The sequence below is a fragment of the Ischnura elegans genome, chromosome 2 (assembly GCF_921293095.1).
Source record: "Ischnura elegans chromosome 2, ioIscEleg1.1, whole genome shotgun sequence".
NCBI classification, from domain to species: Eukaryota; Metazoa; Arthropoda; class Insecta; order Odonata; family Coenagrionidae; genus Ischnura; species Ischnura elegans.
Genome location: NC_060247.1, coordinates 126,044,563 through 126,071,149, shown reverse-complemented (window position 1 = coordinate 126,071,149; position 26,587 = coordinate 126,044,563). Strand labels below are relative to the sequence as shown.

The 26,587-nt window shown below is 38.5% G+C and overlaps 1 protein-coding gene across 1 annotated transcript in view; it reads left to right on the top strand.

Moving 5' to 3' along the window:
- The first annotated feature begins 1,024 nt into the window (after nucleotides 1-1,024).
- Nucleotides 1,025-26,587, top strand: part of LOC124154611 (ABC transporter G family member 20-like) — a 113,456-nt gene continuing 87,893 nt past the window's right edge. Inside the window, exons 1-2 of the mRNA XM_046528451.1 lie at nucleotides 1,025-1,306; nucleotides 19,279-19,404. Coding sequence (XP_046384407.1) covers nucleotides 1,269-1,306; nucleotides 19,279-19,404 — 164 coding nt within the window. The 5' untranslated portion in view covers nucleotides 1,025-1,268. The remainder of the gene's footprint in view (nucleotides 1,307-19,278; nucleotides 19,405-26,587) is intronic.

Here is a 26,587-nt window from a genome sequence, read left to right as displayed (position 1 = left end):
ATGCAGTGACGCAATAAAAAGTAATTAACGTCGACGCAGGGTGTATTGGTCTTCTTGCATGGCCAATTTAAATACAAAAATGCCTACTCCATTGACCAATAAATATTTCTCATTGATCCTCAACCCTCACAAAGACTTCCTGAATTTTGGTTGAATCTAGCCCAAGGTGTCTAAGAAGGGTTGTAAAAGAAAGGGTTATCGCTGTGGCAACACAACCAAGTATCTCTCCTTGTATATTTAGTTACTTCGGTTTGTACATCATCTAGTCCGTTGATGTTGATCCACTGGTGATTATAATATTTTTCATTTTACTTTGGGTATTTCCAGCCATTAAGACTCCTGTACTCCTAATTTTTATTGTCCTAGTTTTCGTGTTTTGACTTCACACGTGCTTGTCGGACTTAAAATCGTTGGTTCCGTGAAATAGAATTGCAGGATCTCCCGGCGTACTCACACATCGACCTCATCAGGAATGCCGAATTACAACAAATATTGGGGGCCTAAACCGGGGATCTTGCCCCAGGAAAGTAGTAAGTTTTAAGTTTTTTTTAAGCATTTTATAAAAGTCATATGATCAACATTAGAACCCTTATAACTCGAATCTCGATATCTGGACACTCCGGGGAAAATCTACAAGCCTGACAAATTTTTTCCTCTCACCCATTACGAATTTTTTAGGGGGCTCTTGCACCCTCAGGCCCCATGGAGTCGGCGCCACTAGACCACATCTGCACTGGTGATGATGCGCGCGCCGAGCATCGAAACGTCAGCTATGAAAAGCCTGACCTAATGGAGAACCCGACAAGACTTGCTGCATAGTCTCAGTGTCGGCTACTGTTAAAGCAAGGTGAACAGACCATCATCTCCGAGCAGTCAGCCTTCGAAAAGTCTCGCGTGATGAGAGAGAATGCGTGGTCGGCAAGTTTTCTTGGTCTCAACGCGAGTTTAAAATTTGAGTCGTGGGCGGAGCCACCGTCGCCATCCCCCCTCCCCTTCCCCTCAATCTTCGGCGGAGTGTCCGCTGTTCGCCCTGGCTGCTTGGTGTACTCCGCGATTTCTCCTCGGTCAGTGCAGAGGTGTCCGTTGGAGTGAGGATATCCCGCTAACGTGAAGTGTTTTCCGACGCCACGCGTGGAGTCTCTACAAAGTGTTGATAGTGCTCCGTTTAACAGTGATATAAAGTTGGCGTGCCGAGTCGTGGTGAGAGCCTCAGTCTGTGATCTAACAATATCGTGAACTAAGGATTACTCGCGGAGGTCTAGAGGAGCATGGAGGAAGGGACTCACGGGCCGCCGGTCTGTCCCATGTGAGTTTTCCCACCATATCCTATTCCAAGTATTCCGCATGTTGCTTCAGCTATTGAAATCACCAATTTTTCACGAATTAAGAATTCTGTGACCATTGCCCATGGTAGTGTTAACCTGGGTCTTTGGCATTTTTTGTTTTGAGGGAATTATATTTATGCTTTGCCCCGCAACTCATCCTAATAGTGTAATTTAGAGAGTGAATATTTTGGGATACACCGGCTGCCATCCTTTAGAAAATAACTCAAGTGATTTCAATGGCTGAAAAACTGAAAACAATCTCTAATTATCTTCGCGGTGGCTGTTGAATTTTCGAGTTTAAGAAGAGATATCGATGGCTAAGTTCTAACAACGCGTATCTCGAAATTTGGCCGGTTTGAGATAGGTTTCTTAAACAATGACATTATGACATTCAAGCAAAAAACAACCCTTTGTTTACAAATACATGCATCTTTTTCACTTCTATGAATTTTTGGTTTTTGATTCCAGTGCACATTTAAAATTATAAATCGTTTCTTTTGCTCTCCTGAAATGTTGCTAGTATTGAGATACGGGTTGTCAGAACTTAGCCATCGATATGTGTTGTGGCCTTTTACGAATATCCAAGTTGAATTGCCTTACTGCCGTTTAAAACAGAGATATATTTGTAGATCAGGAACTTCAGTAAAATCCCCTGTTTATACTTAGTACTCGCTTTTGCTCGCTGGGGGGCTTTCCCCCCCCCAGACCCCTCCGAAAAAGGCCTGCGGCCTGTTATGGTCACTATGGAAGGTCCTAAGCTTTTTTTCTGCCATTTGTTACTTAAGGATCGATTCCTTTTAAGCTGGCTATATTAGATAAATCAACTTTCACGTAAAATGAGAGCATGGTACGTAGGCTACAATATGAGAATAAATATTAATATAAGAGAAAAAATTTTCTGAGGGTCTAAAAGAGTAAAATAAATTTGAATGAGCCTGAAAGAGACTAAATTATTCAATTCAAATGCAAAAAAACGTTGAGGGCATATTCCACTGTAACACTCAACTCATACTTAATATCACGACATAATGGCTTTACATAATACAATGAAAAACACGTTTATCAATTATTTTTCACATAACTCGGCCAAATTATTTATATATCAGTAAGGTGTGACTGCAGTTTCCCTTCGTAAGATGAGGAGTAAGAGGATGAACCACGCAATAGAATTACATAAAAACTGAATATCAATATCTAGTGCAAATGCGCAACGTGGAGTACCTTCGCATGAATTGGGGCTAGCATGACGAATTTTATCGAAAGGTCGTGAATGATACTACTTCAGGAATACCTGTCTTTTTTATTTTTAATTTTTTAATTTTTAATTTTAGATTTTTAATGATTCGGGATACACAAACATCTTCAAACAGCTAGAGTAGCATTTTTAGTAGAAAATGAATTCGAACTATTCCTAATCTTTCGTTTTTCACCATTATACCTTTTTTACCATGCCTTGGTTTTCTTATTTAAATTCTTCAATTTTTATTCTGTTTTCTTATTTATTTTATTTTTACTATAACTCATTGTTTACCACTTCTATTTTGCTATTTTTCTTTCCGAAAGACGTGACGTATTCCTTAATCATTAGCGGAAAATTGTTTTCTTTGCGCTTCATGGTATGCACTTTATTCCATGAGTTACCACTGTGGCGGAAGTGCAACGTTCAAAGCACCCTTTTAATGGTGCAGACTCGTTTTACAAAGCTTAAGTGCGCTGATATTGCTCCGAAACATAAATTTGAGATCTTCTCTATCATATAAATATGGATGGAATTACGTATTGTTTTGAAATGCCATTAAAAAAAACTAGATAGTCCTCTCTCATTGGACGGGTTCATTTTATTTTCAAAATTAAATCACTGCTTATTTATTATTTTGTATGTATACCTCCTTCGAAATGGTGGAAATTTAGTAATCTCCGCCTTGATTATTGTTTTTTTTCGGGTACCATCGTGTTATCGCGGATTATATCAATTTAAAAATACATTCGATTGGTGCAATTTAGCAACAAGGGTAATTTTTCGCTAAAAATACAAGCCCGTAAATGCAGCACTGATTAACTGAATATAATTATAAGTTATCAGTGACCTTTTAGTCAGTGTTAATGAATTTATCTAAAACTATAACACTTGGACAGAGTTTTGTTCCATCGTAGTAAATGAAAAAAATTGACTCAAAATGAAATCCAATATTTTACCGGCATATTTTTTCGATAAAATAACAGACAAAAATTAAGATTTCATTTGAAAAAGGGCATCAACCGGAAATCAGTTTTCATACTGGTCTCGGCATTGAAAACAGGTATGTGACCGATAGGTTATGAGAAATCAGAGTAGCCTAAATTTTTAGATAAGGTTTATACTGATGTGGGAGGTTTATGAACCAGAGCTTTGCGATATTGGTAATTTTTTCTTGGACACGTGTCTCATAAGCACTGTTGAACTTGATAGACCAGTTTGCGGTACGTCAAGGTGGCCTACCTGTTTCAATCGATGTTACTGATCATATTTTCTCCTCTCCTTTTGGTCGCATGAAGGCAAATCCCAGTGCATAGACATAAAACGTGTATAAAATGTGCAATGCTTCAGAGAGAGCAGAGGAGATTTTTATTTCCGTGATTATCGAAGAAGAATTTTGTGATCAAAATTCTGTTTCTTGGTGAAGAATAGGTACAAGTTTACCAGTGATTGGAAAAAAATATGTCGATCGGTGTTTCTTCGGGGTAAATCGTAATCAGTGTACTGAATCAGCTTTTAAGCCAAAGTTTGAAGTGTCTCATTTCGTACTTACACCGCTTTTTGCCAAAAGCTCAAAATATAATGAATCTTTTTACCAGACCAAACCACCGGGCTAAAAACCTTTAGCTTTAAAAACATTTTAAGGGATTCGAGTCCGTGATCGGGTACTCACCACTCTGGGAAAGAATAACACGGGCCAACAATGAAAAACCATTTTTACTGAAAATACCTTATTTTTATGTTTTAAAGTTGCTGAATCCAAATATGTTGGTTTTAAAGTTGTATCATCCACCATTTATTCACATTTTACCGTTAACTTTATGAAATCAAGCAATATTTTTAGAATTTAACAGATTTTTGATAGTTACAATAAAATTGAAAAGTAGGTCTAATGAACGAAGATAATGGGGGATTACTGCTGATACTTCACCGAGAAGTTCAGCAAGCGATTCATCGTAGAAAAAGCTACGCAAGAAGCTTCAAGGAAAAAAGGGATAGAAAATGTAGACCAATTCCAGTTGACAAGTGAACCCTGTATTATCACGCTGTAGTAAATACAAACAATTTTATCACGATGTGGTGAACAGTAAATGCAAACAATTTTATGACGTAACACAGGGTTTCATTGATTTCCCTATATATGTATTGAGGTATTAGACTAAATATTAAATACATATTGCTTGGAAACTATGGGTGTTACAAAAAAAAACTAAGGCCAGGTTTGGATTTGGCACATCAAAATCTATAAAGATCAGCTATTAAAATAAAAAATGTTTTCAAAAATTTTTTTATTGGCCAGTGTAATTAAGTAAGTGTGACATTATGTAGGGGTCTTCTTGAGTGAAGTAAGTATCCTCTCAGTGCATATGAAAGACATATTTCTGTTCCGTAACCTTGACCTCTTTCTACACCTAATTAAAATTGTATACCTACACAATACCGTCCATAAAATTTTCTGTGTTCGTAAAATTAATAATATTTTTGCGAATGAATTTACTTCTATGATTTCAGTGACGAATAAATGGCTGTTCTTTGGTAAAATAGACGAACCGAATCGTAAAATTGCGGGAGCTTGTGACCAATCTGGAACACTCTTGAGCTATTTTTAAATTTTCAAGGGCACTCATATAATAAATATTAAAATTATAATGAACCGAAGATGAGAAATGTTACAATCAGGTTTAAAGTGCTTAGCTTGTCGAATAAACATTTTTCATCACATAATTTTGAAATAGAGATGAATGTCAACGTAGAGATCGCATTAAAACAATAGCATGCCAACCTTTCGCTAGAAAAAAGGAATTGCGAGAAATTAAAAAAAAATCTTTGTTGCATGCTTCAATCACATAGTGACAGCCGGAAAGCATATGTTTCTGATGCGTGAATGTTTTCGTCAATATCAAACGGCTATCATACTAGTTTTTATCAATATTTCTCGAGATAATTTTGAGATTATGAGCCATACAACGTGAGGTCAATGTACGCTCACCAAGGCAATATTTCTCCTCGAGAATTTAAATAATTTTCAAATCAATATACCCTCATTGAGTGGTAGCTGTCGTGATATTGGATATAAAAAAATGGACGTAAGCATACGTGAAAACCATGATGGGTTTTCCCCACTCGCGGCCCATGTGCACGGCACAAGGCGTAGGAGTAGCGAAGAAGCGACGGACTGCCAAGAATCAACTCGTGACGTCATCAACTTATCAGCGAATGGGTAAATGACCTCAATTTTTCGATGGCTCGATAAGTAGGAATCGCATCAGCCCAAGAAAAGATCACTACGCGCCTCTTTATTTTTAAACTGTAGAACAATTGACAATAAAATAAAATTAGTAAGCAAGCCCTTTGCAAAATCGGTGTATGAATGATAGTATTTATTGTCGCAGCACTTTACTCGCAGTCCTTTAATCTCCTAATAAGGATCAGGCCTGAATTTCAATATTCCTATGGAATCGAGCACAAATTGAAGTTATTGTAAAAGTTATTATTGAAAAGTTATTTTATCTCCATTTAATCGATTTATTAATTCAATATGTATAAAATCATCACATTACTTATGAAAAAATCTCCCTTTGAAGTGTGGTGACAAAGGGAGAAGAATTGGTGCAACCCCACATAACTTGGCGCGCCTGTGGGAGTGGCCATTTTTATTATGATTATCGAGCTCGACTCGCGGGGATTTCATAATAAGAAATGGACATTGCAAAGAAGAGCAATCTTGCTTGGATAGGGAGAATCATGATAAATCGTGGTGATAAAATTATTTCCGCTACTTCCTGTCTGTGGTGTTGACCAAGTGGTGGTTCTTCCGCCATCGAGTGTAAAATGAGACGTTAAGCATGTTATTTTTCGGCCGGAAGAGGGCGGGCAGAGATGATATCAAGGAGGCTTACTGTGGTGTGACTTTGTGGAGTCCCTTCCCTTACGAGCGGTGTGTCATACGACTGACCACTCTCACTCACATTCCGCTGTTGGCGGTTGGGAGGCAATTGATGCGTTCGTTCTCCCCGTTTGCGAGTGCGCTTCGGGCGAAGAAATCAGCGAACTACGACGCTCTGCGATAATATCGTCATATTTAATCATTGCGTTCGTTAGAAATGGAATGCTAATTATCGTGTCTTGGAGTAGACTTGAAATTCTTCCGTCATCTCTACTTCTTATTTGCGACTTAATAATATTCGGGAGGAAGGGAAACAGGGATGCCGACTTACAAAAAATATTGGGGGGCCCAAAGCAGGGATCTTGCCCCGGGAAATTTTATAAGTAGTGAGTTTTAAGTTTTTAAAAAGTATTTTAGAAGAGTCATATGATCAACATTAGAAGCCCAATTACTCGACTCTCGATATCTGGATACTCCGGGAAAAATCGACAAGCCTGACACATTTTTTCTACACACTCATGACAAATTTTTGAGGGGACTCGGGCCCCCTCAGGCCCCAGGGAGTCGGCGCCACTGAAGGGAAACCTGTAGCATACCTTAAAGGCTGTTTTACACGGGGCGCGGAATTGCGCAGGTTAGAGCTGCATTAATTTCTAAAATGGCGTGGAATATGCGCGAATGCATGAACGAAATTAGAAAAGGGGTTATTTTGCCATCTTACGTCCACGCACTCTCTCACATGTTCTAGCAATTCGCCACTTTACACGACGCAATTTTGACTGCGCCTTCGTATACACGTCAGATTGTGCAAGTACGTGCCCCTGGTAAAACGGCCTTAAGAAGGAAATCTAAAGCACTGCAGGAACAAGGGATTTTGTACGCAGTTAAGCGCGTGACTGCGTACAGAGTCACTTGTTCCTGTAGTACCTTGAAATTCGTTGTCGCAGACCAGCGACAAAATAAGGGTTTTTCACCCCGACAGTGGCTTAGTAGGCACGACCCTCGCCACATGTGCCTCAGTGACGTCAACATCTTGTTCGTTAAAACCCATCCCGAAGTTCGCTCTAAGAAAATGGCTTGGTGGTGGAACTGGTTAACACGCCAGACCGGCAATCGGGAGACCCGGGGTCGAATCCCGGCTAAGTCAAATATTTTTTCATGGCGAACCCTATCCGTTGGTGTATTTAAGGAAATTTAAGATAATTCATTAACTGCAAAGTCGATAGATACAGGGCAGCACTCAAACTCTTCCTTAGAGTTGAAAGAGCTCAAAACTGTGGCCAATAAGTCGAAAATAAAGGATACATAAGAATTCATATCACTTAAGCCATTCATAACTTATTTGGGATCGCAACTGAGCCGTGCATGCTGGCTCGAGGTCGGGCTGGCCGGCCATACTAGAGTCAAACTAGGACGTGGCTGGACGACTCCAGCAGAGGATGAGTCAAACTCCATACTAGAGTCAAACTAGGCCAGGCCCACCTCGAGCCAGCATGCACGGCATCGCATGTATGAATGACTTTATTTTTGACGGAAACTATTAATTATGCTTATGTAGAAATCCTCGTGGTCAAAATATATCATGCGATGCACTTCCAGAATATGACCTCGCATAATCAATTTGAAAGAATTATTCTCCTTATTTATCTCTTTCTTCTCAGGAATCCTCATCCGGTGAACATTACCATATATTGACCTTAATCTACTTCTATGTAACAAATTTTTACGATTCAAAATATTAATTTTCTTGATAGTTCAAGGAAAGAATGAAAATTTAAATATTTTAGTTCTTTACCCATTTACTTTATTTGTATAGCGTCATTCACTCCTCAGTGCCATAAAAGCTACAAAAAATAGTAATTCCCATCAGACTAATGTACTGCTCAGGAAGGAGGTGCTCAAAAAGATTAAAACCTGATATTAACCCCCGTAGCTCTTGAGCCCTAGGCTCACGATGATACTCTCAATGGGACTATTTTAACCATTTGTACACGCTGCGCTCTAGTTATCCTGTTCGATAATGCTTAGCTTTCTGGAAACTTTCTTGCGTAAGAATAACTGCAATATTTTAAATTGAAAAAATCGCCTTAAAGAAGTTTTTCAAGAAAGTGACAGTCAGCCAATATCTGTACTTTTTCTTTTATTTACGTATCTAGATGAGCTTTCATTGTACCTGATAATCAATTTGTTTTTCTGCATTTTCTAAGCACAAGTGTCTTGCTCGAGGGGCCTTGACTAAGCATACACGCAACGCAACCGACAATCAGCCAATCGAGTAATTATTCGACCGTCAACTCGTAGGATAAATTATATTTTAGTACATACTGAAGGGTTATTTATTGGCTCTGTTAGAACATTGCGTTTCCAGTTTAATCATAGGGCTATAGTAGAAGAAACTTTGTCGACTAATGCGTTGCAAGTACTTACTTACCTTGAGAGTAAGGTCTGTTACTCCTTTTTTAATTTCCAAAATAATGAAACTTGGGTGTGCAGAACCAAAAACATAATAGCAATTTTGGCTTTCCCAATGAACTCGTCTATGTGAAAGACGATACGATGTTAAATATCGTGGCATACATTTTATGACCGAAAACGGCAATGAAGTATTTGATCTTAAGTGTTATTAAGTAAACAAGTTTGAGATCCGGGAGTTAACACCGTGGAAATCGGTGTTTTACCATGACGATGGGCATTGAAAACATTTACCTCTCTGAAAAGGAATTTGATCATAGGTGTTATATAATCATGATTTATTGCTTTTGACGATGCTTGTATTAACCAGTAGTCTCGTTCGGTTTTATGGCTGAGAATTTGTACACTTTGTGTGTAGTCATTGCTTGTTTCTTACGTAGACAATCCTTTAAAAACGGAGATGTTTGCTTAATTATTGACTTTGCTGTGCTGTTTGATTTTTTGCTGTGAAATATTGCTCCGAGAAAAGGCTGCCCACTCCGCTTTCCATTATTTTATAGTACCTTGTTCCATCTAAATTTTTCACCATTTATTGTTGTTTACCGCCTGCTTGCTACAATCCTACAATTTTTATTCTAGGTTTCTGTACTTCCATTGACATTTTAGCCATTACCTTCATCGCTATTGTCCTACTTGAAATCGATGGAAGGCTACCTGTGGTTAATATTTTAACGTTGGTTATTCATAAGCTGTAACAGATTTTCATCGAGGTTTAGGTGAACGTTAATTTGTGGTATCTTTTCGTAAAAATAAGCGTAGCATCTAAATTTTTGCTCGACTGAGATTTTATTATTTTTTGTGGGCAAAACAAACTCATTTCTACCTAATTCCTGTGGATATTCAAACCTCGCTCGTAATAAAAAAATGGTAATTTATGGAAAATATATGTTTTTTCAGTAACAAAATATTGTATGGTAGTAGAAGACTGTGAAAGACGTAGCTGTGTCCGAAAATGTCGTCAAATAGAAGTTTTTGCTGTTGGAGACCATAATACTCGTTCAGACGGTCATTTCCGGCTCACTTTCTGCAAGATTCGGTGCCTCAAGAGTCATGTATACATGGCTTGAAAAAAATACGTTTGTTTTCGACGTACACGAAATTCCCTTCTCCAATTTACGTAGTGGGCAAGGTCTCGGGCAAGTTACAAGGCATCCAGGTGACCATCTCTTTGTTGCTTGGTTTCCTAGTGGTTGCTTTCATCTTCCTCTGCGTTATCTCACGAGAGGAAGATGAAAGAACTAGATTGATTAAGGTATGATATAACAACGTAGATTAGATTATCATAGATTGCAAAATTTAATGAGTGGATCCTGGAACCTAGCTAAAAAAAAAGTTTCATCATATTTTTTAAAGGATTTTCTTTGTGTACAATCGGTTTTGCCATTTATTTGGCATTTGCCCTGCGTTTTTGAACTATGCTACACTGTAACTACTTTAGTTTTACTATATCAGTGCATATTTTCTGTAGCCGTATGGAACGAACTATGATAATTGGTTGTTCTTATATACGTGATTCTTTATTTAAAGATTATCACGTATACGAATGACGTATACGTGATAATCTTTGAAACAACGATCAAGTATTCGGGCATGTATTTGAAACTTCACCTTGCCATACACTTTGGAAGCATATTGCTGGACAATTAGTTAATAAGGGGAGCGTGGTAGTCTAGAGGGTGGAACACTCGAAGTGCGTGGTCGCCTAAGGAAAGGAACCGGCCCCCGTACCATGAATGTGAGGAATTCACTAACCTGTGGCTTACTTCGGGGTGAAATCTACCCTCACCGACGACACCCTACCTTTGGGTTGAATCACTGAGTGAGTGAGTTACTTAATATTTCTATAAATTTGGGCATGATGCAGTAATTTTATCGCTAGATTCATCTGAAAAGAGGGGTCTTATAACCATGCTTAAATTGTAATTATCAGGGACAATTAATTGTTAACTTTTTAGATGGTTGAATTCATCGAGGATCATCATTGGCCCCTCTTGCATTAGTTATTTCAGTGAGTAGTTTCGCTTCCATTTGTCTCTAGTCTTTGTTACACAGCAATATTTTAGTTTCAATTTTATTGATCTTCTTATCTTAGTCTTTCTTCTCGAAGATCTCCATAATTTATATTTTGGCTTCCAGATCCCTTTCATTTCCCGCTACCACTGACTTATCAAATGCAAGTATAATTATATTTATCTTCAATACTTCTTTTTTTACCGAAACTTTGTGAATTTGCCAGCCTATTTTTTGCACATCTCGGTATCTAAAAATAGAAACAAGTTCATTATAATATAATGAATTTCCTTCACGCCACTTCACTGTGTTTTTTTGTGGCTGACTGGAATTAATTGTCCCTCTCTACTTGCTTTCGCTGTTATTACATTCAGCATCTTCCCCAGGAGCCTTATTCAGGAACTAATCGGAAGTTTCGGCTCGACAATGATAAGCCGTCGAGGCGACAATGTCGAGGGCCAGGAAGTCGCGTTCCGTGCTATTCACTAGGCAAAAATCGAGGATTCGACAAAATCGAGGCATTTGTGAATAAGCCACAGAGTTCAGGCCTGGTGATCTATCGTATTGTGTGGAATTGGAATGAATGGATTAGAAACAGGATGAAGGGAAATATATATAACCGTTGTGCGTCCAATGCAGTCATAAGGCAGTGAAACTTGGCCACGAAAAGAATATGGTTAACTGCCGTAACTCCATCCTGTATGGATCTCTCGTCTTCCAAGGAGTTTTACTAATAATATCGGGGTTCATTCTTAATCAAGTCACGGAATTGAAATCGGTTGAAATGATGGAGAAGCATTTGACTGAGAAGGGTGGATTTCCGGATCAAAGGTGATAGTTGAACTTTTTACTCTCGCTATTTTCATCCGAAAGGGCTCCTCCTTCAGCGGCGGATGAAATGATGTTGATGTGTGGGAGATTGGGTTAGTGCCGCATTAGACTTTTAATCACTTTTCATTTTTCCGATATATCGGTTTTTCGAAAAAATTGGTTGATTGGGTGTGAAGAGTACTCGTTGGTATGTGTTAAACTTTAGAATTTATAGTGGTTCTCTTTTGAAGTGCTTGGTGTGCTCCAATAATATTGAGATAAATGATAATATATTTTTAGGCATTTTTTTAATTATTGAATAATTCCATTTTTTGCGGATAGTTCAGTGGTACAGAGCGTAAAGTATTATTTAGTCCCTTTGAGGCTCCTTTACACTTTAATCATGAACCACATCGTCTTCTAACGAGCACTCAGCACATCCAAACTCTTTTGTATTAAAAATAAGTAAGTTTCTAGTGTCCGTTTCACGTTAAGGAATGGCATTCCGACACGGATTTATATTCTTGAACGAATTATGCTTTCTAGGTCCCTAGAATCGGAAATCGGGTGGTGGGGTTGTCTCGTGAGCCGGTGGTGAAGCAAGGGGAAACATTTAGTCGTCGGAGGAGGAAAGTACTCGAACATTGCGAAGCTACTTGCTATATAAAGGCTTGCTTGCTTCGCCGTGCAGTGCGGCGGTGTAGCACGTGACAAGGGGTCATTGGAGATGGAAAAGAGGAAAGGAAAGAAAAGAGAATGGGAATTAGTGAAATATGTTATGGGTGCCAACTGAATAATGAGTGAAAAAGAGTGATGAGTCTTCTACCATATGGTGGCTCTGTTATCTAATCGGTTGAATTTATTGAGTCTGTCCCGTCTGTTTCCTGACTGAATAGTAAATTTGAATTAGCATTAGCCTTCCATTACTAAACACTATTTTACTCAGCTTTAGGTGTTGTGTTAGCCTTGCTACGAGTATTTCAGTGTATAAGTCCTTCATTCCTAGAAGACGCATTGGTTGAACCGGTAAATCATACATGCAGTAAATTCGAGCATATTTACGAGATTTTTCATAACGATCAAGGGTATGGAGTTGCGCAAATCTATTAAATGGATATTTATGGTATACCTGAAGAAAGCTGAGTGGTGATTTTCTACCTGTCTCTTGTCTTACTTTGAAGCGAGCCCAAATTTTAAGTGGAAAAATTATTTTCGATTATGCTAAAACCCATATCTCAGTTCCAGGATCATGACAAAACTTCGACAAATTTAGTGGTGTACGTGAAAATTTCTGAGTGCGGAAAAATCCGAGTACCGGCAGAGTACTGCCTTTTCCAACGGTTAGATTTCGCTTAGTTTAAACCTTAGCACCAATTCTGCTCTCTGCAGGTGATTGCTAAGTTGATAGAAGAACCAGTTTCTGAGATATTTATGACTTAAATTGCTTCCGGATTCTCCTGTCTCGGGGAATTTTTACGACAAAGCTTGAATTGAAAATATATTAAGTGGGTTTGGTTCAGATTTGGATCATTTATAGAATCACCCATTATCATGACCACGTTTTCTCCTTCAAATCCCCACTCTTTATCTATCTTCGACCTCAAACGGATTATAAATAACCTCCTAATAACGGTAACTTTTACCTAAAAACTGTATTTAATACTAATGATGCTGCAGCTCCGTAAATCTCTTGCATATGGTGAACTTTACAATGCATGAAAGTAGAGGATTTCAGCGTTACTAATTCGGAATATATTCGCATCTCATGCAGTTCTAGAATTTTCCTAGTATTCTCCTTAATTAATTACTACGCCTCACTTTCTAGAGGATATTAATCCTGGTTTTGGTTCGAGTGTAGCTCAACAAACGCTTCTCTGATACAAAGATATTCCGTTAATGCCGAACACATTTAATGCGAGGATAGCGAAATGCCGTTTATAGTTGAATGGAGTAATGGCCCAAACGCTTTAATTAATAACCCGATCTATATATGACCTTGCGTTTGATATAAACTTCATAAAAGTGTGTTCACCTCAACTTTGAAGGGAAAATCAGAGCCACCATGCGACAGTTTGCTTTTTTATGCTAAAGTATAAAATTATTTGGATGTAAAATTGAAATTCATTAATTGATAAAAACTTAAAAAATTCGATTTAATGAGGATTCTTTGAGATGATGGAGGAAAATTTTCTATGAAGTTAATATTCATTATTGAATCAATTCAAGTGAATGACTGATTACAGTGCATTATTGCCTAGACAGCGAATAGCGCTAATTTGCCAGTTTTTCCCGTCTGCTCATTATATGCATTTACTTCTTTTAGTTTTCTCTATGAAATATTGGAAAGAGCGGAATGTTCGTTACGCACTGTTATCGTAAGGCTATGAATGTCTCGAAAGAAATTTCCTTCGTCATCATTCTTTTTCGTCTTGTGTGTCGCTGACACCTCAGCGTTTGCTTCGTGGACTGAATCTTTCGCGCATTCTTGCTGTACTTCCTTTCAACTGCGATGACCTTTCGAGTCTGCTGGACGAATTCCTTAGTTCCCACGCCAAAACTTACTTACGGTCGCCATTCAGTTGTAGTATATTATGTATATAACTTGGGGTTATTGAGCTGCAAAGGAAACAGTAGGTAACGTCAATTCTAAGAGTAACACATGCCTTTGCTTTCCTTGATCTTAATGTGGTTACGTTAATACATTCTTGAATTTAGTTGGATGAGGAGTTAACCTGAGAATTTTCAGTATCAGGACTCGATGTCGCTTTCGTTCCATCGTCTTGATAAGTATCTACCTTCGAACGCTCAAATTGTGTTCTCTCCGAGGGTTGGAAGCATCTTTATAAACAACCAACATCTTATTTCCCAAAATGTCACTCTTCTTTTTACAAGAAACTGGGTGATTGGAAAATTAAAAATAACATTCTATGCTACGAATATGAAACCTTTGAAGTTTCCGTGGTGGAAATAATTTATGCCACGTGTTATTCCATATTCGGAAAATCAGGTTATTTGTCGGGAATGTCGTAACTGGAGGGACAGGTTATAGAAATAAGTGTATTGTGAGCATAATTAAGGTTCTATATGCAGAATATATTCACGTGCCTCTTTTGCGGCCAGTAAATGATAAGGTCGAATTTAGTGCGGCACCAACTTGCTTGAAAAAATTCGGTGCGATTTTAGTCCATAAGCCTTATTCCAAAAGAAATGCTGGCACGCCTTCCTCTAGAGTCCACAACTATGTTGACCTTATATGATAAGTGGAGCAATGTGGCGGAAATTCTTATTACTAGTTAGTTAAATGAGTCATTGCAATATTGTGAAAATTTAAACTTCCGTAATCAAAAGGATATACCTACAAGAAAAGAAACGAAATTGGACCATAGTGAATAAATCATTTGCTTTTTGCCGAGAAGTAGGTATTTCCTCTTCATTATGACTTGGGAATGTTGAAATAGGTCGAGGTTTTTACCTGAGAATAAAGTTGTGTCGAACAGAAAAATGTTACAATGCGTATTAAGTAAGCCATTTTCGATGAAATCCCACAGCAGATATAATATTAGTTTTCTTGTCTGCCAGTGTTTTCATTAGTGTTGCGCAAACTGCTAGTTCGACCGTTTTTATTTATCCTGGAAACGCTGTGCTTTCAAAATAGTGAAAGAATGTAGCATCTGGTGGATCCTTGTTGTGAGTGAGTAAACATCCTCTACAAACATTTCCTGTACACACTGGGAGAGACGGTGGAAATCCAGCGAAGTTAGTGTGGCCCATTTTTAAGCTTTATCTGGCAACGTTTTCATTTTCAGTCGAACTTGCGCATGGATGCCACTTGTAGCTATCACTCCACGACCGGAATATTTCGGATAATTTAATAAATAATTGCACGCTTGTCCCTTTGCCAAAAGTGTAGTCCAAATAGAAAGAAATTACGAGGTTATTAGGGCTGTGGACGAGTAGTGCGGATGAGGGCGCGTGAAGTAAGAGAGAGAGTTGAATAGAGCTCGCACCGAGCACCGCGAATGGGATTCACCAAAATGGTGCGCAGTAGCTAGGAACCAGAAATGGTGAACCAGGAACCACATGGTTTCTTTGACAATATTGCAAGAGAAATGATGTACTCTCTAGAGTTGGAAGTTGTTTTATTAATAATACATTATAAAAATAAAAGTTAGATCTTTTATGTGTTCCCTTAAGAATATAGGGTAAAAATGACCCTATTTTTTGTTCTTATTAATTTTTTCACTTTTAGTCTCACATTTCTTACATAATTTTCCGTACTCAGGTATACTTCTATCACTTCTCAGTTACGTAGTATTTCTAACAACCATTTCGCAGATATTACGAAAAACAGTATTGATGATACTGTTCAATGTTGGATAATATTTCATACTACTCTGTATTCAGCCATATTAGCACTTCGGAAAAGTGGTGCGACATGATTGTTGCTTATTATCATTGACACTGCCCATTTATTCTCTTGGTGTAAAAGCAATGTTAGATTTCGCGTGCTACATGCATGTGCAAGATTTCTACGGTGACAATATATCTTTACATTTAATAGTTGTGGAGGAGGTAGCCTAGTGAGTAGAGCATGTTTGATGGCCGAAAAGTCTCGGGTTCAAATCCCGGTGAAGTCTTTGGATACACATGCCAAAAATCTTCGCGTTGCGAAACATACCAGGAAAATGAACTGACCACGAGCGATAAAATTGTTAGCACACACAGGAAAAACCTTTTATTCGCAAGAGGTTATAACGTACACTTACACAAAGAAGAAAGAAACAGTTGCTTCAAACATAAACGCAACCTTGGCAATGCCATTCTGAACTCCACCCAGGCGCTTCAACCACATTATACATATTCAAAAAGAACTTATTTTGTTAATAACAAATACTCCAACAAAAACTATCACGCCAGTGGCTTAGTGCGGAAAGAGATCCATTAATTAAGCACTGAGTGACTTAGCGAATGAAAGTTGTTAGTTCCGAAGCATTAAAATTCGTCGCTGAATTATGTTACCGTTAGTTACAGTTTTAAAGCAAAATTTAATTTAAAAATTATGGTATCCATCAGCCTCCGTTTTGTAGAATGGCCTATAACTACTTGTGAACTGAAGTTACTATTTTTTTCGGCAGGTGTGGATAAACCAACCGACAGTTCGTCAGGTAATAATTATTTTAATAATATTTGCGTTAACTTATCTTAAATCGCAAGGCTTTTCTACCTCCTGACAAATGTTCTAGCTAAGGAATATATCTTATTGTTTGCAATGCAGCTTGGATAAGTCAATCGGTAGTTTTCCGCGATGTCGTTCGAAATAGGATCGTCACTTACTGAGCCTTTCTTATGGATTTTATTTCCGCATTATACATTCCCTAGTGGACGATATTTCCTTATCGATATTGGATTTCCCCACTGAAATAAGTTACAACCTGTAGGGTTTGCATGAATATCAAGCCCTTAGGGTCTAAACTCTTGGCCTTAAATTGGTGCCGAGCCATCGATGAATCTTTTATCACACGTCCAATCAAGTTACTTAACCTTGAATCTTGGTCCTTAACCTTGCTTGCAAGCTACTCAGTATTAAAAGTGATTACACACTCTATTGAACAGTTCCCTCCATTTTTTTCGCCTTATGATCTTTATCTCAGGAATAAGAATTGGCTGCATCTTGAAAGTGAACATGCTTTCTTTCAAGGTTTGGGTTTTTTTCCTGAGTTCTTCAGCGTCTTCTGAGAGCAGATGACGTCAAAGGCATTTAACCCGCTTTGAGTAGTAGTGTCATGGTCTGAGGAGGGTGTTAAGTGCATGCATTGCCCAAGACGTGTAATGACAGCCTATTGCAACTCGGGCCATTAAGTTCAAAATTGCATTTACCTCATATCTTTAAAGATCTTGATCGGCGCCCGACCCCTCTTCCTTCCGTCATTTCTGGCAAAGGGCATAGCCGGATAAAGAGGGTGAAAAGTCCTCCCACCGGGATTTTTCCCGTACTTGGGGTATGCAATTTGGGATCAAACAGGACAAACCTCCCCACATTTCCAGCCCACTAGAGGCCCAACAGGGCCAGCTAGATCGAAAATACGATTTTCACTCTTTTTTTAATATCTCGGTCAAGAAGGCATATTTTTTAATGCGGTTTGCGGCATTTGAAACCTTATTTAATGGAGCAGATTTACCATTGTTTTCAAGAACTTTGAGGGGGACAAGAAGATATGGCGTTGATTTGAAAATTTCTAACGCATGTTTTTATAAAATATGTTTGAGAGGGCCAAAAAGAAAAAACGTTTTCTGGAGGTGTTTTTAAATACCTTTCGGCTGGCGTATTGGAAAAATAATTTTTAGGTGGTGGAGCATCGCGAAAAACCTTCCTTCACCTTCTTCCTTATTTTGACCGGCGGCTGCCAAAACAACGCCCGTGACACGCTTGTTATTCGGCTCTCTCGGTTGCATTAATGTACAAGAAAAATTGAGCCATTAACTTTTTTCTGTCCATATTTGGAAGCACTTGATATTATTATTTTTTTATGTTATTATTATTATCCTGGGCTCTAAAGACTGAGACCTCCTCAGGGCCGATTAAACAGCGTAAAACGTCTCTGGTATATGAGAGAAAACATCGCCTTTGTTAATAGCACGTGTGAGTTGCGCTCGAAATGTCGTATTTTTGTTTCAATTTCCCGAGGTATAAATTGTTTTAAGCTTAATCTATCGTATAACTGGTCGTAGGTGAGACGTGGTGGAACTATTGATTGAATGACGTACATTTTGAATAAATCATGGCATGCATCATGAACGACTTACATTTTGCAGGTTCCACTTTATTCTTTAAAAACTTTATTCACTACTTTACACAACACGTTACCATCTTGTCATCATACCTACACCATAAGTCAGTGTTGTGACAACATCGAAAATACAATCGATCTGACAAACGATGTTGGCAGGGGCGCAGCTAGAAATCAAGGCTAGGGGGGGTTTTCAGGCGCAAATAATACTGGGGTGTCTGGGGGTGTGGTATAACCGTCAGGTTAATAGAGGTGCGGGGGCCCTCTGTCAGAAAAAATTAAGATAAATGGTTCAAAATGTTGTTTTACGGCCTTCTGAGGGATATTTTGTTTATAATCACACTATTCTATAAGCAATATTAATCCAATTAAGTAAAATAGATTTAACTTAAAAATTTTTCTGCAGAGCTCAGGGGGGGGGGGTTTTATCCCCCAAAACCCCCCCTTGCTGCGGCCCTGGATGTTGGTTCCAATCTTGCTGAAATTTGGCATACTTAATTTCTAAGCAAGGAGAGAAACTGTTACCATAATTGAGTTACATATGTGGCAAGTACAAATGAAAGTTCTGAGTTCCGAAGAAGGAAATAGAATAAGGAAGATAAACGGAACGAAATGTAAACAGGAACTGTCATGCTGTGCAGTAGGCCGGCTCATTTTTCTGAATTTGGAAAAGCTATCTTTCCCTAGTCTCAAAATGTCCTCAATATTACGTGATTCGCGTCCTCATCGCATTTTCTTACCTTTAATCAGGGAGGCTGGTGCAGTGGTGCAGCAGAATGCAGTGGTGGTGCGCGGAGGATGCAAGACCATCGGAAACGCTTCCTCCGGGACTTTGGTGCTCAACCGGCTGGATATGACGGTGCCCAGGGGATGCATGTGAGTCCTACTCTCTCTTTTTCTCATTCTCCTATTACATTTTCAAAGTCTCTTAGACGAAATACAAACGGAAACGCTCGTGGTGGCTGTTAAATAAGATGGTTCTTATTTTTCAAAATCTGGAAAAGTTATTTTTTCCAAGTCTCAAGTTGACCTATTACATGAATTTAATATTCATTCTTTCATAGGTTTTCTTGACTACGCTTATGATGGCAAGATTCCTGATTATTCTGCCGCGTTTATTGTTTGTGATTGATAATAGTTTCGTAAGCCATCCTACTCTTATCTACAGGTCGTGGGTGAGAAGCCTGAATTGTTTGCCGCCTTATGTGGGAGGCACTGGCCGTCTTTCAGGTGAGGGCTGATTGGTCAAAACTCTCTTCCGCGCGTTGGTGATTGGGTAACTATGGTCTCTGTGACAATGAGCTGCCAATGAGCTGTCAAAGACACCATGGCTACCCAATCAACAACGTGTGGAAGAGAGTGCTGACCAAACAGCGCTCAACGGGAGGACGGACGGTACCAGTTTAGACGGCAAACACTACAGGCTTCTCACATTTCACCTGAGGACGAAAGCAGGTTGGCTGTCGAAAATTTCGAAGAACTGTCCGAAATCAAATGTCCAATCGAAATAAACAACGTGTAAACGCTATCGCTGCAGTCATGCAATCGGACCCATTTGTGATCACGTGATCTGGGATTTTTCTGTTCCCACCTTGATCGCTTGGACAGAAACCGAAAATCTTTCTTGTTTACCTTTGATTCAATGTCAAGGCCTAGTTACACGGAACATTAACTCGTACAAGTTAATGTACGTTTTCGGGAATGATTTTGGTGGACCGGAACGGAACATGTACGAATGCATGAACCAAATTAGAACAGGATCTATTTTCTGTTCATGCATTCGCACAAGTTGGGCGGTTACACGGTGCATTTCGGCGTTCATAATCCCGTTCATACATTTAGATATTAACCTGTACGTGCTAATATATCATGTAACCAGGCCTTCAGGGTAGCCTCTCTTCAGATGAACCCGGTAAAACGGAATTTAGTCGCGTCTGTAAAGGCCTGGTTACACGATACATTAACACGTACGGGTTAATGTCTAAATGTATGAACGCGTGAATGAACACGAAAATGCACCGTGTAACCACCCAACTTGTGCGAATGCATGAACGGAAAATAGAACCTGTTCTAATTTGGTTCATGCATTCGTACATGTTCCGTTCCGATCCACAAAAATAATTCACGCAAACGTACATTAACTTGTACGTGTTAATGTACCGTGTAACCAGGCCTTAAGTCATGGGAAATTAGGAAAATTGAAGGATGCATGTGGAATATTTATCTCCATTATGAAATTGAAAGGGCGACATTTTCATCTTCTTTATAGGTATATTTATCTGCGATAATTGAACACTCCACGCCTTACTGACAGCATTTTAATGACTGCACGTTTTCATCGAGTCACTCAATCATTGTGCTATCATAAAGCTGGAACAATTCCAACTCTGTCTCCTCTTCGACTTTAGGAGGATGATAGCTTCGATGGTCGTTGTAATACATCCGAGGGATTAATCATATGTCCTTTGCAACATGCATTCTCTTGAGGCTTATTGACACTTTAAAGACATTTATATGAGGTGCTTTAAGTTTTCTTGTATATAGGCAGTAGAAATTGAGTATTGGAGATAGAAAATTCTTGGTAATCAAGTAATGGGAAATAACGAGAAGGCACTGCCGGTACAATATGAAGTAAAATATGAAAATTTTGAATTGTATGGTCACCCAATTTAAGATTTTTTTTACCAAGACTTTGGAGACGAAGGTGATATACAAGAAGGTGAGAAGCCAAGGGGTACATGTGATTTTCTTATCTAAACAGAGTTATGTTTAGAAATTAAGTAAAGAAAGAAAAACGAGATGGACTAGATATTTATCAGTGAATTTGAATCTCCACTCAATGTGAGCACAGAACAAAGACGCACATGTATATCTTGGCCACCAAGTTTGTAAGTATTATATCTATGAATTTCTGTGCTTAACTTTGTTAAGAAAAAAAATTACTTGTACACCTTGTATACTATCCCCTCATATATGATTGTAAAAATATTAATTACACTGCAAAAATTATGCCATAAATTACATGCACAACTAGTGAAACTAAGCATCATGGTAGGTATGGTATTGTGTTGGAGGGCGCTTCCATGAAAACAGGTCAATGCTTGTATAGCAAGTTAGAACATCGGTGCAGAAAAAACACATTGTAAGGAAATGAGACAAAAAAACGAAATGTGTCCATTAATATTTGTAATGAATGCACATGTAAAAACTTGGTAGATGGATACAAATTAAAGTAAAAACACTATTATATAGAATTATTCATGAGTAAGTGTATTCAAATCGAGGGTCTAGAAAAAATATATATAAAAAATGCGTGTAATCGGTCGATGTCTTACAATAAAAAACTAGAGGAATAATCTTGAACAGAAATTCAGTTGATTATGATGATAATTAAGAGGTGCGGATTAGGTATTAAAGCTCTGCACTTCGGAGAGGCGATATGCATGTTGAGCGGGGTGTGCCGTTGACCGATCCTGCTGTTCACTGCAATCTCCCGGAAGAACGTGTTCTGGCCGCACTGGCCAGACCAGGAAATCCCGATTTCGAAATCGAAATCTTGCAGTCAACTTGCACCCTCGCCCAATATTTTTGATAACGTAGAGAGCGGTGCCTCCTATAGTGGCAGAGCACAGAAATACACTATGATTGGTCAAATTAATGGTGTTTCGGTGTAAAGATGCTACAGAATATATGGATATGAATGGAGAATTTTTCACGAGCATTTTAATAGCCGTACCAAAGTCGCTACTCGCGTAGCTTACGGCTGAGCGATACGAATTCCGCAATGTAATGAGCTATTATGACAGCTTTTTCCCAAAATTCTTATTCGTAAAGTAACTATCAAGTTCATGACTTTTAAATGCTACCCCTTGTTTGCTATCGATTACTACTAGATATTCGTAAAAATAATTATCTGTAATGGGGAACAAGCATGAAATTTGTTCATCATGCTAGTAAATCTCACTGAGTAGACAATTTTCACACGATTCCAAATATGTATGCCAAAACTCTCCTTGTACCCTACAAATGTCATTAAATGCTAATTAAAAATTCTCGAATATCGCTCTAAGTCACGTGACCCGAAACAAATTCTAACGTCATCGGACGGTACACCATACACTTCGCTAAGAGAGTAGAGCGATTGAGCCTTGAATGCAAGATATCCGAGTAAAAATAGCAATTACTTTCGCTAAATTTGCGTTTGAGCTCCTACAAAGACCGATTTTCTGTGCTCTTCCTCAGTCTGTCATCAGCGGATTCCGTACCGTGACGTCACACTCCGATAACGTCGTGTTTTCAAGCAGTAGAAGAAGCTTAATTTTTAAAGACTCATAGCTCAGCTAAGAAACATTATTCATCCGCCAGATTTTCGGCGAGTACATTTGAGGAGGGTACCTTCTTATTTAGTACTTAAAAAAAATTGTGCATGTTCCCCATTGAGCGGTGTTTGTCATTTCCGCATTCCTTGACGTGCGGTGCAACAAATTAAAATGTGTGAAGAATGTTCGCAAGCTTTCCCGGCGTACGGTATCGTGGAAGGTTATTCGGTATTTCCACCGGGTCAGGTTCTCCATTACGGCCCGTAGTTCGTTGAACAAGTCGTCCACCGTGATAGGGGCGTGATACAAGCTCCTAACAAAGTCCCTGCACGTTTTGATAGGTTTCACACGTTGCTGACGCCGCCTTGATGACGATGGACGACGCGTTCATCGTCATCACGCGACATAGGGGTTGCGATTCATTGAAAATAAGGAATTTCTCGGATAACATGCTTGGGTATCGGAGTAGAATAAAAAAATCACAGAATAAACGATAGGATACGAGTCAATTTATTTATGTAATTAATCAGAATGCACAAACTTAGTAGAGAAATGCAAAGTGAAAAATGTCCACAACGAGAAGAAAATGTATAGCTGGTCTAGTGAAGAAGGGATTCCATGGCAATGGCAGATAGTCTTGTGTTGATTGTATGCATTTTTTAAAAGAAAAAATCTCGTATTCACATGAGTAATCCAGTAAGAATTCCCCTTAGTTACTCGAATGACCGTGAACTTTTAACTAATTCCTAGTTCGTTGGTATTGATAGGAAAATAATAGTCAAAAGACACTACATCATTGTCACTCTGCGAATCAGTTACTGTGAGGTTAAGAACTTCATCTGGTGGGCTGATATCAATTTTTATCGGTACTTTTCATAAAATCGAAATTTAAGGTTAATAGCTAAATAGAAGTCTACCTTCATGATATATCTTCATTTGTCGCTTCTCCTGAATATTTTCTCGCATGAAGCACTCGGTATATATCTTCAGCTAAACTTATCTGCTCCGATAGCGACTCTGCGTTTAATTTGTAGATTCCCTATGTCAGTTTCCGAAAATTACGATGGGGTTGTCTTTACTAAGGCTCTGAATTACATCATAATCACGCTATCAATGAAAAATAAGGAGTGAAGTTGCTATTGATTTTGCCGTAATGCAAAATCTGCGTATTTTTTCAAGACGACACCGTTGTTACTTTCGAATACCGCCCAAGGTTGTATGCCCTTCGATTATATAAGGAGTAAATACGTCGCTAAGGTAAAATTGGTCCCTCCATAACAACTTTTTCATAAGGAGATTGTTTTGAGGCTGCCGTGTTTTCACAATAACGCCAGCTAGATTTATATATAAGAAGATAGATAAGGTTATGTCAGAGCATTTATATACAGTGTCTTTATAATAATGTACAATATGGAATAATTGATTTCACTTCAGCAACTTGGTTCATTGGAAATGGAGAATATACTAGGAATGAGATATAAAGCTATTGGAGTCAGTTCTTCTATAAAAATGCAAATATAAAATTGGTAGCGCATACATATTGCATTCAAACATCAATATATCGATTTCAGGCGCATTAAAAATATTCTTCAATTATTTCTCTGGCTTTAACAACATGGAGTAGTTAATAGGTGTAAATAATTGTAAACACTGTGCCTGACGGCCTATGGTTAAGTGGAATACCAAATTAAAGTTGTTTTTCTGCATGGAATTGACATTACACTAAATTTCCATTATTATCAAGCGTGAATAGAAACAGCCTGAATGTGAACAACATGGAAATGAAAACATTCATATGCCCCAAAGGTTTATACACAGTGAATTTTATTCTCTGGATCAAGAGTACCTAATACATACTATATATGATGTACAATGAATGGCGGCTAGACCAGTCATATTTCACGTTAAAAGGAAAGCAACGGCAATTAGTGCCTAACCAAGGAGTGCAGTAAAACTATCCACCTTGCAATACTTATCATGCAACCCACGTGCCTACACTCCTTTTAAGTAAATAAGAAATGAACATTATGGAATTGTAAAAATGGAATAGAAATTTGATTAGTTATATTTTCTTATTGAAACGAGAAATGTTTATTGGAAAATATGGTGAATGAAATGCATCAATGATAGCTGTCTACAGAAGTAACTGATTTTAGGATTGAAGGCCCTCACGGTGTAATAAACGCAGAGGCATCTGTTTTCGTGCTCAATCGAATCACACGTAGTCACGCGGCTATCCAATTGATGTTGGTGTCTTCGCTCTTTTTCTAATTGAATTCTCACTCTTCCTACCGATATGCCACACTGTATGGTCCGCTTGCAGCGGTGATAATCTTTTATAGCGCTGGAGGCGCTAAAACGGTTCCTCTCGTACTCAAGGCTACGTACGAAGCCTGTCCAACCAACCCCACCAGCTGTGACTTTTCTTATAAACTTGAGCGCCTCAGAAGTGTGCAAATCGTGAACCGCCCTGCATCTTTGGGTCAGGGATCTTTTTGGTTTTTTGTCGCGTTCGAATAAATTTGAGAATGAGGTCAGTAGGCGGCCAGAAGCATGCTCTCCTGTTTCTTATTTCATAATATTTCAGCAGCAAGAAAATGATCTGTACAACCTTAACATGGGATTACCTTTCCAATCAACTGCGATTAATATTTCAAAACCGTGATTAGAAGAGGCTCGGAGTATGTGAACCACGATTAAAATTTAGTTAAGTCTAACAATATCCGCAGTTCTATAAGATACGTTGAATGAAAAAGGAATTATTTTCACATACTCAATCTGAATCCTAGCTTTTACGAAGGATGAAAAATAACTTATTTCTCCTTCGTGCTATTATTCATTAGTGCCGTGATATATCGTGTAGATTAGTGAATATGCACTGTGGGCATTCTTCTCGGATTTCCACTTGAGATTCTCATTTGCAATGACGACGTTTCAAAATCCAGCATGGCTTCCGAAACATCCTTATTAATTTTGACCTTCGACCGGCGAAATAACCGATAGGAAATCACTCATTACACTCATACTCCCAGGATCGGTAACTGATAGAGCTCAGTGACGCAGCGAGGGGGGGAGGGTTTGGGGGATACCCTCCGCCCCCACAGCTGAGAGAAACTTTTAAGTTTAATCCATTTTACTTAATTTGACTAATGTACTTATAGAAGAGCGTAAGGATTAATAAAAAATCCCTCAGAAAGCCACAAAACTCACAATTTTGAACCATTTATCTCAAAAATTTTCTGGGTGAGGGCCCCCGCACCTCCCGCTTATCCTGGCAGGTATATCACACACCTCAGGTCTAGTTGCGCCTGAAACTCCCCCTAGCCATAATTCCTAGCTGCGCCCCTGATAGAGCTTACATATAAATACCCTTATCAATCATTTGCGACGTTTTTGAGTATTCTAAGTGAGTGCTCAAAAATGATTATAGTAAAAACTTTGGATGCACTTAAGTTTAATCATTAATTACTGCGAGAGCATGGAAAAACCATAATTTTTCCAAAATCGATGCAGCGATTTGCTTTCATACTTCATTTCATGAATAGATACTGTTTAAAGCTAATGAGCTAGAATATCCCCTCACAGAGACCCCCTTCGCTATTGGTAAGAATAGCCACTTTGACTTACTTTCACGACATGCTTTTCGTTCAACCGAAGAAATTACTCAGTGTGAAATGTCGAGGAAATCCTCGAACATCAATGTAAACATTTTAGATTTTAGTGTTTTTAACACGAAATGT